This window comes from Mytilus galloprovincialis, chromosome 5 (assembly GCF_965363235.1).
Source record: "Mytilus galloprovincialis chromosome 5, xbMytGall1.hap1.1, whole genome shotgun sequence".
Classification (NCBI taxonomy): domain Eukaryota; kingdom Metazoa; phylum Mollusca; class Bivalvia; order Mytilida; family Mytilidae; genus Mytilus; species Mytilus galloprovincialis.
In genome coordinates, this window is record NC_134842.1 from 59,759,255 (window position 1) to 59,773,931 (window position 14,677).

Consider the following 14,677-nt stretch of genomic DNA (forward strand, 5'->3'; position numbering starts at 1 on the left):
TGTCACTCGAGTTTTGAAAAGAATTTTGTGTATAGTGCAAAGAAAATTTGTCAAAAACTTCAGTATAAATTGAAATTTATCTTGTCTTTTTTTTTTGGTCATTTTACAACCATTTGCCCAAAATGTGATAGTCAAAAATTCAATCATTGACAACTACATTTTCATTGGCAATTAACACTCTGTTCGTTATCTAATAGAAACACAACATTTATCAATATATGAATTCAGTAAAAACAATTCTGAAAAAAATGGTACAGAAACTTGAAAAAAAATATTGATTTTATTGGGTTCCGGTGAAAGGAAGGTTGCTTAGCAATGTTTTTTTTTATGAAGAATCAACATTATCATAAATTAATTGCTTTATCAATACAAATTTAAATATTTCCAAATAATATTATTTGTCCATGACGGACTTGAAGTCACAAATGAAAAGTCCCTTTGATTTCATTTAACTACATGCTTAAAACAACCTTAGTAAGATAAATGTTAAAAAATGAGTGTTTCAACTTTGCCACCACTGAAGTGTGAATTAAGCAGTTGTAAGAAGATTTTTCTTTCTATATAAGTCCCTAGTAAGCTAGACCATCACTAGAGTATGCTTGCTCTGTTTGGGATCCATACTTACAACAAGACATATAGCATTGAAAAAGTTCAAAAGAGGGCTGCGCGTTTTGTTATCAACAAATACAGAAACACCTCAAGCGTTGGTAACGTGTTACAACATCTTGAATGGCGCAGCTCTCTGACAGAAGAAAAGACTCCAGATTGGTAATGCTTTACAAAATTGAAAACGAAAAGGTTGCAATACCTAAAAATATTCCAAAAAAGACAAACAAGACATTCTAATTCGAACAGCTTCAAAATTCCATCCTGCAAAACAAAGTACAGAAAAGAATCCAATTTTCAAAAAACTATTACCGATTGGGACAAACTACCGGATAACATTGTAAATTGCACTTCAGTAGACTCTTTCAAATCTTCAATTCCAAAGCATCAATATTAACTCAATTATAACATCTTACTTTATTATACAAAACATTTTATTTTTCAACTTTCGTATTTTTCTTTAAATTGTACATTTTCCAACTTTTCGTATTTTTCTTTAAATTGTACATTTTCCAATCTATGTCTTGTTGTAAGTTTCCTCGTGTGACATAATCTTCAATTTGTTGAAGGCGGTCACTATAAGGTAGAATGGAAATATGGTGTTTCCTTCCGATATCCTTTCATATACATCTTTATTCCTTAACAAAATCCGTTTTGAGCATACCATCACAAATGTCGCTTAGCAACAGCAAAAAATGATTGAGTTAAAGACAACTACAAATCAGTTAGTCAATTTATTGAACAAATTAAATTGAATGTACTGCAGAACGTGTGTTTATGAACAATTTTAAGTCAGAAACGAAAAGTTATTTCAATTGTCATGATTGTAAAAAAATGTTATCTAAAGTATGAATTTAGTTTTTATGGATTATCATTTATCTTTTTTGACGAAGTTCATATCGAGCATAAAAACCCACATTTTGCTTAGCAACAGAAAACATTTTTTTTTACTGAAGACAACTACAAAAAAATATGTTTTAATGGGAAGGTCTTTTCATGAAAACAAGAATATAAAGGATTGACTAATTAGAGGTGGGTTTGAACAGAAACTGTTAATGAAATGAAAGAGAAGTGGCTGTACCACAAACAGACCTCGTCGGGAATAAAATGTATACAGGGTGACGTCGCGTACGGTGTTGGTAATAATACGGGTTTTGCTTTCCAGTTCGCCTTTATTGCATTTGATAGAAGTTTCGGAATTGATAACTATTATAACGTATATATCAAAATGTGCGTAATTAAAAGTAGAAATTGAATATGCCTTAAAATCAATACTTTTATTCATTTTGTTACTCGAATGATCCCTAATAACACTGATTTTGAGCGTGTAGACAAGTAACACCGCGACATATATATGATCAGCGTTGCTTTGAAGTTATTCTTGTCATTTTTTTTAAACTTATTAAAAAAAAGTTGTACTACTAGCAAGAGTAGTCTTTGGTGTTAATGGTGTATGTTTTATTTATGACGTCATCGTTAACTGGACGCGTCTGACCAGGACGAAAAGTTCACTTTGTTTTGTGGTCAAGCCGAAAATTGAAAAAAAAAATATGGATAAGGGTGAAGTTAAGAGTGATTTTTTAAAGGTTTTAAATTCAAATAGATTATTCCCAAAATGATATATCTTTTTATTCCGTATATAATAAGGAAAAAAATTAAAAAGTTTTGTTACAACATTTCAAAAGATCGTGGCAGAATTAATGAATTTTTGAAATTTGTATTTCTGTCACAAAACCCAAATCTCGCATATTTTTTGGAGCTCTTCAAAATTCGAACGAATGCTGCAGATCCTAACCACAATTTTCATATCCACCCTTCCTGTGTCAAAATTATACAATAAATATACAACTTTCTATGTCTTCAATTAGTAAGTATTGTTTAAATTATGTCCTTAATTGTTCATTTTATCAAATCAGTTGAAATGTCACACTCGCCGTTTTCTGACGTTTTGGCGTATTTGTTAAGTGTCTTATGAAAATAATCTGATATTATCAATTTGATATTATCAGATTATTACATGTCATTTTTCATATCGCATGTATTATCAGCCCTAGGTTCAATATCATCCCAAGAGCCGCATGGCTCGAGGGCTGATATTGACCGAGGGTTGATAATACATGCGATATGAAAAAATGACATGTTATGATCTTTTTATCATATGCTTCAACAATGGAGAAAAATAACAGATTCATGTATTGATCCTTTTACGTGGTTCCCAAATAGAAGTTCAAAGAGTGAAAAGTTCACGGACGTCGGACCCAAAATTTTATACATCCGATATGAAATCTTTCTATCATATGCCTCAACAGAGACGAATCGGCAAAAAAATAATTCAACAATATACATAATGAACATTAATTGTTTGGAAATTTTTTTTAAAGTAACTTTCTAAATTATGTTTCAGTGAAACTTTTAAAAAAATGCATTTATTCAATATTTTTTTTGTTTTTTGTTTTTGTTTTTTTTAAGTATTATTTTACACAATATACTTTCCAGTATTCAAATAACTTGTAATGTACACTACTTTGTAATGTTTTTCACTGAAAACGTAGCATTGAGGTGTATTTTCCGGAATTTGCCGAGTATCACCGGAATGCCATGTGATAACGTTACGGAAAGGCATGTGATAACAATCGAAGCATGTGATAAACTTTTCATATCAGCCCGTTAAGCACCAATTCGAAAAATATGGAATATACGTTAATTTAATGCTATTATCATACGGTAAAAATCATATGTTATTGAGTCTAAGTATATGATAAAACAAATTATCAATTAGAAATAACAAATTGCCAATTTGATATAACAAATTGTGAATTTCTCTACCAACAGTATGATTTAATTATAATAATGAGATTGGTTGAAACATTGCGTAACCCAAATTGGCGCATTTTTTTGTGTATTGATTCATTGTTTATCTGACGTCCAGCGACAAATATGTCATTGAATGCTTATTCAAAACTTTCTTAACAGGTTTAATGTTTCTGAAACCCTCTCCCTCCCCTTTTATCTATTATTTGAGGCAGTTTGGGGGACTAGTTTGAATGTTCTCTATTCAGTACATGGGACCTGGTGTCTTAGAACGAACGATTTTAATAAAAAAAGGATCAATTTATATTGCACATTTTCAAATCAGAAAGAATGGATAGTGTGTTTCTAGGGACATAGGAACATGCAAGGATAAAAAATGCTGGCATGCTTCTTTATCAATTTCGATGGGCACATACAAGGATTAATGAAACATCCTTAAGTTCATCTTTGCATTTTTCTTTATATATTTGTTTCAATATTTATTTCGTTTGCACACTTTTCATTAAAAAACAAAGGCCCATGCGCGAGATCTGGAAGAGAAAACCCATGCACAATCAGTACAATACTTTTGATAAAGTTGCAGTAGGAACTGATCTTTCTCTTTATCTTGTCTAGATTGTCGTGCACATTCGCCTATACATTGTATTTTTATATAAATAAATTTGGTGTTTTACTGTCTTCTGATTGGTTAAAATTATTAGTTTTATGTTCAATGTTGTCAATTTTCATGGTGACACGCCCACTCTGACGTTGTGTATTCATACGCCAACATGTGTGTGCGTTGTTATTGTTGAGCCTTATTTTTGATATATATTTATTTATAATGAATGGCAATAATTTATTTTGATTTTATTGAACCATAAAACTAATTTTTGACTCTTAACATTTTACATAATCCGCTTCGCGTCAATGTGAAGAGTCAAAAATTAGTTTTATGGTTCAATAAATTCAAAATAGATAATAGCCATTCATTAAATATGTTGTTGTTTGCAATTTGATGATAGTATCAAGAAAAACGTAAATAGCTGAGTGACAACTATAGAATTACTTTTATTTCAAAGATGAACCAAAGTGAACATATATATATATACATACAACTTAAATATTAAACCAGCATAAATTAATGCTCGTGGTTTTAGTATTATTCAACTAGGAAAGTTTTCGCTAAAATGGGCTATCGAAAATACAGCTGAAAGGATTAATCCTGTGCTAAAATGGGCTCTAATGTCTGCGCTAAAATGGGCTCTAATGTCTGCGCTAAAATGTCCCCTAGTAGTTTTTAATTTAGTGATTAAATGAATTTTATTGTGGTTAATTTTGAATTTGCTTTCAACTGTTGATTCTTTTAACATTTAATACAGGCGATGAAACAAACGATTCAACTAATAATTTTTTTTCGGAAATTATCAAAAGCGGATAAAAGAATAAGCCCTTGACACCATTTGCGAGTATGATGGTCTTGTGAAACAATGATAGTCCGTCGGAAGGGGGCGATAAATGACTGACCCGTGTTAAAAGAGAGCAATATCTCTTGCACATAAAAGTCACCCTTTTAGATTTCGAAAAGAGCAGGCTAAGGCTGCAAGGAAGCACTCGCACCCTCAAAGTGGAAACGGATTAATATAAGTTGCAATAACTTGTTTCCCAATCCACTATAAATAAATATGTTTAAACTAAAAGAAAAAGCAGAAGAAAAGACAGTGGTTTATTTTTTTTTTAAATATCCTGTTTCAATCAAAAGAAAGAGAAAATATCTTTGCTCCAAGGGGATACTAATTTAAATGAATATTGTTTTTCCGTTTTAATTTAACTGTACTTAAAAAAATATGTGCCGCTTTTGCATTTCGGTTCCGCTATACGTAGCAAGTCAAGCAAACTTCATATAAATTATGCTGTATGATTGAGCTGCACGAAATAAAAAAAGTACGACGTTATTTATACAATGCATGAAAAATAACGTCAAAATAACGTTACCAAAACTAACACCAACACCGTACGCGACGTCACCTGTAATTCAGGCCATTTAGATTTAAATATGATGTCGGGGTGGGAATGTGAATGTGTTCCCTGGATATAAAATAAGGTTGTTGTTATTTTATGAATGAAACCTCGAATGGAACGAGGTGATGAAACATAAATAATGTAGACAAGTCGGACCAATCCACTCCAACCGTCTAAGAAGACAACTCTTTATTATCCCCTGTGGCTTTTCAGATTTTCTTAAGGTTTCATAAAATGTTAGACTTTATGTCTAGGGGAGCCATACTCGTTTGTTTGTGCATTGGTGTCTATTTAGGGGTATTTTGAGGGACCTTAAGAAGAGAGGGGTTTACTGAAGAACCCTATGGGATTTTTTATTTTTTTATTTTTCAAATGTCTATTTCTCGAAAACAGTGATAGACACACGCGGTCTTCAGAAATAAGAACAGGACAATACAAAAATTCAAATAAAATATAGGATGAGTTCCTGGGGATCGTCCCAACCCCATTCAATTTGAAAATGTGCTATATCTTGTAAACGGTCATGATCCCCACCCTTAAATCATATATATACTTGTATGGTACAATAAAACAAATCAAGTGAAAATAATTTGGGGGAGTCCCCGGTGTCACCCCATCCCTTCTGTTTGAAAACTTGTAAACGGTCGAGATTCCCCACCCCTTAACCACATATACATGTATTCATGTATGGGACATGGAAGCCTCTTCGCCTCGAGTGCCAGATACCGTGGGTTCTGACCCGGACGGGTCAAACCAAAGACTTTAAAATTGGTATTTGCCGATTTTTCGTTATTCACGTGGCTTTAAGGGGTTTGGGCAAAAAATAGTTCGGTCGGAGTCAGAATATATAATGCCAGGAGGGTTAATATGTCATCTTGCGAACTGTAACCTTTTGATCTAGCACATTACAAATTAAAGACACAAATAACTCATGCAGCAACACGATGTCTAGTAGTCAGCACTTTGTGTTAACATGAAATCGAATTATCATTGAAATGATCAAATTTATAAATTAACTGTTTACAAAACTTTAAATTGTTTGAAAAACTACTGATTATCTATTGAGGAAAAGTTAACCTTAGCTGTATTTGGCAAAAGTTTCTGAATTTTTAGCCTTTTATGGTCTTTTGGCATTTTTTTTAGTGGACAGTCACTGATGAGTTTTTTGTTAGCGAAACACGCGTCTGGTGTACAAAATTACAAGCATGACATCTTTGGCAATGATGCGTTTTTTTTTTCCTTTGATATTCAATATATTTAGTTTTCGTTTTAAGGTAAGGCAAGGGTGGTCTGTTTGCCTTTTATTATAGTTTTGAAAACTTATCTCGACAATTTTTTGTTCATAGATTTATTTGATTACAAACTATAAAAATATACAATTAAGCTGCTAAGGTTATAAGCAGAGTTGTCGAAAGAAGAACAGAATGTTTGTACTTTCACTATATTATGCCACATTTACGCTGCTTTTTTATGTCCCATTTATGGGCATTATGTTTTCTGGTCTGTGCGTCCGTCCGTTCGTTCGTCCATCTGTCCCGCTTCAGGTTATAGTTTTTGGTCGTGGTAGTATTTGATGAAGTTGAAGTCCAATCAACTTGAAACTCAGTACACATGTTCTCTATGATATGATCTTTCTAATTTTAATGCCAAATAAAGGTTTTTACTCCATTTCACGGTCCACTGAACATAGAAAATGATAGTGCGGATGGGGTATCCGTGTACTTGTTTTTGTTTTTTGTTTTTAGTGATTGAGAAACGGTAATTTTATCAACTGTTGGAAAGATCTTACGATATGTACGAAATTACTACTTAGCCAATTTGGGATATATTATTCCAAAGCATGAAGTATGAAACATCTTTTGAAAGTGTTAACTGAATGTTGAAAATTTGAGATAAAAACACTATACCTATTTTATCAAAACTTAATGCCCTTTTTAAGAACAAGAGAAAAGATAAAATAAAAAGATATCTATTGTAGCTAGACATTTGTTTCCCAGGCAATAACTTGGAGATCAGCACATACTCGGTGCAACAGGACGCTTCTGCTTGACTTCCTCAAACTTTTGCTTAAAGCATTTATTTGTTCCAATCGATGTTCAGGCAAATGACATATATCATCTCACAACACAGGCACATAAAAATACTTACCTCAGGACCCCCAGAAGGAAAATGATTTATGTTTTTAATTTGGGCGTGTCAAGCATTTCGAGATCGAGTGCTTAAACACAAAAATGTCAGGGTGGTTCACAGGTATTTTTTTTCTACCTGGCTACGACAGTAAGACAAAAAACATGATAGCCCCTTAGATAAACAAACAACTAGACATGATACTTCCAGAGAATACTCAATACATTTGATTCTGTTAGGGGGCAACTTTGACCAACCAATGTATCCGTTCTAGTTTAAACTCCGGTCTAGGTACCAGAGAAGTGTTTGGGAGAGTGAAAATCACCGTTCTAATGTACTGAAATTTCCAGCGCCCCAAGTCAGAATCGAACCCAGGACCTTCAGCACTGTAGCCATCGGTCTTAACTTAATCACACTTAACCCTCGGACCATTGGACAGTCGGACTATTGTATCCCTTCTTGATTTTGTTACAAAAACTAATTTAAGACTTGGCCCTTGAAGGACCACATTTTCTTTCGAAAGGAAACGTTGATAATAATAATGACGTTTTTATAGTGTTCGTTTGTATAATATTGAAGAACTCAATTTGCATTTAGGATGTTCAACTCTTTTTAGGCTTATAATTAATGCACGTTTGTTGACTGCTGCAACTAACTGCCTTTCCGGTGCAATACATTGCAATGGAATCTGTGAAATTGCATTTAAACCTGGTTATACCAGTAAGAAAACATGCCCTATGGGACAGAAATTAGATTATACTTCCAAAAATAACTACAGCGATAGTTTATATGCCAGAATCAGATATTCAGTGTGTCTGTCAGTAAACGCATTATATGATCTCGTGAGGGTTAAAAATGTGTAGAAAGCAGTGCCAATACAAAAGATAGTATCAGACATATATTTTTAGCTATAATAATTATTGCATTACGCAAGTTATATGCGGAACTAATAAATAACTATGAATTCATAAGTTCTGATTTTCACAAGTGTATTTATAATAATATGACGAACTTTCACCGTGTGTGTGTGTGTGTAATAAAGGCTGATCATACAGCTACAGTACTTTGTGCTAAATAACCTGTATTCAATGTAAAATCATAATTCAATCAGTGATTGACGTACTTCAAGATATGATTATGTCTCGATATACAAAAGGAATATAGTGCGATCTCATTCTGGATACATTGAACTTGTTATGCATCTGTTGTAATTAAACTAGAGGAATTTGTTTTTACGCATAAACATCTTTCCAGTGGATTAATAATATGTTTTGAAATAATCAGACAGGCGTACATTTCTGTGTGCTCTTCGAATCATCTTCTTAAACTATAAATAAAAACATGTAATTAAGAACTCACTTTATCTTTGCAGATAATTTGAATTACATGCCAACTGTGTGAAGCTTAAATATTGGAGAAAAAGTACACAGAGTTATTATAAAACATACATTTATGTAAATGCCACGGATAATTGTAATGATTTTTGTCTGAAGAAAACTGAACGGCTCTTGGTCTTTTCGTCGTTGTTTTCTAATGTTGTGAAGTTAGATGAAAATAAAAGCACGTCCTCACGTTTATAACTGACGGTATACAACATTTAAATGGTTTAATTACACTGTTATCTATGGATTTAGTCTTTCCATATTTTTCAATATATGTTTGTGTCGACAACAGAAGCATGTGAATTTCGCATGAAACTATTTATCAAAACAGCTGACATGAATTTATATTCCATGAATGGGTATTATTTTATTGCGAGATGTTCTTTAATCAAACGTATTTAAATGTTTTCAATTCTACCACATACTTTGGAGAAGATGTGATTCGCAACATTTCAACAACTAAATCTACATCCGAATTTTTATCATGGCCACCCCAAAACCGGAATATAGTACATGGCATTATTTTGTTAACAATTAGTGTTGTTGGATGTACGTTTAATTCATTTATGATCATTTCTATTGCTCCAAATCAGCGCTTACGTTCTGTACGTAATATATTGTTGCTGCATCTTGCTGGAGTTGGATTATTAATGTCAATGTTCCCAACATTATTTATAGGAGTTATTAGTTTATATGGATATTGGATCGGAGGAGAGGTCACATGTAAAATGTTGGGAGTTTTTATAACAACTTTCACTTCCGTTAGTATCTGGACAATTGCTGCGTTAAGCTGGGATAAATATCAAACGATAGCTTCCCCACTTCATCATTCACTATCAGCTACTATACGTAAAATGACGTTTTTGTTTTCCCTTTTCTGGATTTTTGCTATACTATTGTCTGTCCCTCCCGTGTTTTTTAACAATAGACATATCAATCATCATAGTATCGACTCCTGTTACGGCGACTACTTCAAGTCTATTGGAAGTTGGTACGTTACGACAGTATTCTGTGGAATATACTTTCTGCCCTTTTTAGTTTTGTTATATTCTTATACACACATATTTATAATAGCTAGAACACAAAGCAGCCGCATAGCAGCAACTATGATTAGAATGACGTGTGTCGTTCAAGCACCTATTGCATTTGCGGGTCAGTCAAATAATGGTATTTCACCGAGTATAAAAGGGACAAAGGCAATGATGACGATACTTCAGTTAGTGGGAACATTTACATTTACTTACTTTCCGTATGCTATTGTTATAGTAATTCGTTCGTATTGCACTTACACTTGTATTAATTCTGTGTTATCTTTGGTTGTGATTACATTGAATCAAGCAGCTCCAGTGACGAACGGGGCTGTTTACGGTCTTAGAAATAAGATTTTACGTAATTCATTTTCTCGGTATATACGACGAGAATTTCGCCATATGTGCTATAAAGACAAACGGAGGGGCAGTATAAGATCTCGAACATCATCATTTCGGATGTCTTTTAGAAAGACTATTCAAAATGGTAGCCATGAATCTTTCCGCCGTACTCAATCTTTGAAGGTTACACAACTAAGTCCAAGCAGACCATCAATGCTGAATCTAGTTCAAAAACAATCCTTGCGTAAAACTCAATCATTTTCATTTGCTAATGGTCACACGTTATCCTGTCATGAGGAGAACATGTTAAATGTACCCGAAGAGAATTGCGAAGAATCAGACGCAATTGACCATATAATATCGATACCAGAAACAAAAGAACCAAATAGACACGCCGATACGATACTAGATAAAGAAGGAGAAGCAAATAAATTTGGATAATCACTGGTCTTAATTAGAGATGTTCTTAAATCAGTATGTGTTCGACAGAGAAATGTATATGCAGTTCATGTACTGTTATGTGGTAAGGAGTTCTGTTCATTCCAAATGTTCATATCGATAAGAAATTAAAAGAGTATATGAACATTTGTTTTGTGTTGTATTTAGTCAGTATGACTGATCTGTGTGTATTCGTATCATTTCTTCTAACAACAGTATGAGGTATTTCAAATATCATGTTTTTGTTTAATTTAGAAACATTTATCTCAAAGGAATGAGCGTTTATACAAAACAGCCCTGTTCAACATGCATTGTTTCCTTGTGCTATGTAATCTGTTTGTCTGCAAATTCTTTGGATCTTCAGCAAACTCAAATGACTGATGGAATTTTTCATTTTCAAATAACTGTTTGTTTCTAGAAGAAGTATCAAATTCTTATAATTACATTATAAATCGTTGGACTGCTAAAAGACAGAAAGGTTGGTTAGGTTTTATGGATGTTTTTGCATTTAACTTATAAGAGTTCGGTATTTTTGTTACGACTTTTTACAAATCAATCGATATTCGTCAGTTTAAAATCATTTCTTGTCAAGAGAGTCATGTGGGCTGGCGTTTTATTGGCACATACATCATCACTTTAAAAACACAAAGTGGACGTTATCTTCCAATGTGGAGTGTGTATATATGGAACGCCATGACTGCCTTATGTTAATGATCAGCATTATATGCAGTGCTCACACCATTATATTAAGTGCTCACAACATTATATTAAGTGCTCACAACATTATATGCAGTGCTCACACCATTATATTAAGTGCTCACAACATTATATTAAGGGCTCACAACATTATATTAAGTGCTCACAACATTATATGCAGTGCTCACACCATTATATTAAGTGCTCACAACATTATATTAAGGGCTCACAACATTATATTAAGTGCTCACACCATTATATGAAGTGCTCACAACATTATACGTTTTTTGTTGTATGATGAGATTGTTGTATGATGAGATTGATGTATGATGAGATCATTCGGTAAACATCGTTTTTTAGCGGAAATTACCGAATCCATAATTTGTAAATTACGGTAATGCCCAGCAAACAAATTTAAACAGTTATTAAAGTCATGTGATCATAAGGCAGTATACAATATTTAAAACTGATTGAAATAAGTAAGGAAAAGATGAAACTAAGAAGTGAATGATTAAAGTAGTTCTGTTCGTCGTAAGAAATACGAATGGCAAAATGTAAGTGAAATAATAAAAAGTTTATTTAATGAAATATCGAAGGGAAATTTGTATGACATATTCCTCGAGTTCATTTCCTACTGAAGAACTTTAGCAAGGTGCCACTTTATAGTCCGTACTCAGTTTAAAAAAAGCTTAATTACCTTTTAGATAAAACAGTCAGCTTTCTATAACACATAAGGCTATTGATTTTTATTTTTTTCGCGACAAGTCGAAAATATTTTTTTTAATTCAATTTTAGCATTACATATATTAGCATTACATATAATATGTTTTCTCAGAATCAAAAACAAATTATTTTTTTCTCCAAAAACTGGAAACACACTTTTTTTAAAAAAAATCCATAAATTTTACCCTTTCAAAACCCAGTTTAACATTATTTTCATTTAAAGTTATCATCTCTTATGAAAACTGAGTTTGTGGGGATGAAAAACGTTTACTACGTTTGTTCGTCATTTTGCACGGTTAATATATATAAAAAAAGTGGTATGCTTGATAATGAAACAACTTTCCACAAGAGACAAAATGACATCACAGAAATTAACAACTAAACGGCCACAGTACGGCCTTCAACAATGAGCAAAGCCCATACTGCATAGTCATGCAGCTATAGAAGGCCCCGAAATGATAAACGTAAAACATTCCTAATTTATGTACAAACAAACGATCGAAAAACTAACATGTATATAACACATTAACAAACGACAACCACTGAAATAAAGGCACCTCCTGACTTGGGACAGCCACATATACAGAATGTGCGGCGGGTTTTAACATGTTAGCGGGATACCAACCCTCCCTCTAACCTGGGACAGTGGCGTAACAGAACAACATAAGAACGAACTATGAAAATCAGTTGTAAAAGGCTTAACTCATCAGATGGGTACAAATATAAATCCATCTACCAGAAAATAGAGTAGACGTGGGCGGCTACTTCTATATCCCAACAACAAAAAGACACTATAAGTACTGATCTGAGAGTACTCGCAATTACTGACAGCTAGTTCAAAGCCACTAACAACTAATAAAAAAAACATGCATCTAAGTTTTGCATTTAGGTAAAGATTGAAACAAACTGTGAGTAAAATAGAATGATTTACTATTATTGGATAGTAACGATTGTCCATGAAAAGGAGTCATTTTCAATGCTCTTCAACTTTGTCCTTGTTTGGATGTATAAATATTTTGATATGAGCGTCACTGATGAGTCTTATGTAGACGAAACAAGCATTTGGCGTACTAAATTATAATCCTGGTACCTTTGATAACTACTTGACCTAAATTAATTCTGGTTAAGGTACATTAAGATACAAAATATAATCAACTACAAGTCATAGAAGAATAATATCTTTTAGATCGCACTTCTTTGATAACAATGGACCTCGAAAAAAGATTCAAATTTGTGTTTAGGTCCAGATGATAGCAACAACACAAAAAAGAGGAATGCTATTTGTTGCTGAGCACTTCTTTGATTTTATTTAAAGTCCACACAATTTATTTTGTAACGGAAGCACAAAAAAAAAAGATACTCATTATTATGTCAATATATAATTGTAATATAATTATATTAATGGAGAACTTCTAGTATTGTTTTACTGTGAATTCTTCTCGTTGTTGTGATTGGCGTTCTAATTCTTCTCACATACAAGCTTGTCTATAGTCTGAGGATTTCTGTTATTTTTTCTTCCAATTTTTTTCCATATCCCATGTTAGGATCAATCTAAAAGGTTGAAAATTTCATATCTGAATATTTTTTTCGTTATCTGGAAAGTTACTTTTGACGGCGGATCTTGATTGTTTCTGTGGGGCTTCTTTCTCATGGATAGGGATCACTCACGGGGGAAAAAATGGAAAATTGTCGAAACTAATTTGACTTTTATGTATACTAGCATAAAATCGAGAATGGAAATGGGGAATGTATAAAAGAGACAACAACCCGACTCCATAGAAAAAACAACGGCAGAAGGTCACCAACAGTTCTTCAATGTAACGAGAAATTCCCGAACCCGGAGGCGTCCTACAGCTGGCCCATAAACGAATATATATTAGTTCAGTGATAATGAACGCCATACTTATTTCCAAATTGTACACAAGAAACTAAAATTAAAATAATATAAGAAAAACAAAGACCAGAGGCTCCTGACTTGGGACAGGCGCAAAAATGCGTCGTAGTCCGAATTATATTCTTAAAAGAATTTAAATTCACAAACTAGTTTTTTTGCACCAAACATTAATAACTGTTTAAATTTATTTGCTGGGCATTACCGTAATTTACAAATTATGGATTCGGTAATTTCCGCTAAAAAACGATGTTTACCGAATGATCTCATCATACATCAATCTCATCATACAACAATCTCATCATACAACAAAAAACGTATAATGTTGTGAGCACTTCATATAATGGTGTGAGCACTTAATATAATGTTGTGAGCCCTTAATATAATGTTGTGAGCACTTAATATAATGGTGTGAGCACTGCATATAATGTTGTGAGCACTTAATATAATGTTGTGAGCCCTTAATATAATGTTGTGAGCACTTAATATAATGGTGTGAGCACTGCATATAATGTTGTGAGCACTTAATATAATGTTGTGAGCACTTAATATAATGGTGTGAGCACTGCATATAATGCTGATCATTAACATAAGGCAGTCATGGCGTTCCATATGTATAGGCCAATTGATAA

At 32.9% G+C, this 14,677-nt stretch overlaps 1 protein-coding gene across 1 annotated transcript; it reads left to right on the forward strand.

Annotated features, from left to right (window-relative positions):
• Nucleotides 1-8,445: 8,445 nt before the first annotated feature.
• Nucleotides 8,446-10,874, forward strand: LOC143076157 (histamine H2 receptor-like). The gene has a single exon (XM_076251836.1). The coding sequence runs from the start codon at nucleotides 9,305-9,307 to the stop codon at nucleotides 10,736-10,738; it is 1,434 nt and encodes a 477-aa protein (XP_076107951.1). The 5' UTR covers nucleotides 8,446-9,304; the 3' UTR covers nucleotides 10,739-10,874.
• The last annotated feature ends 3,803 nt before the right edge of the window (nucleotides 10,875-14,677 follow it).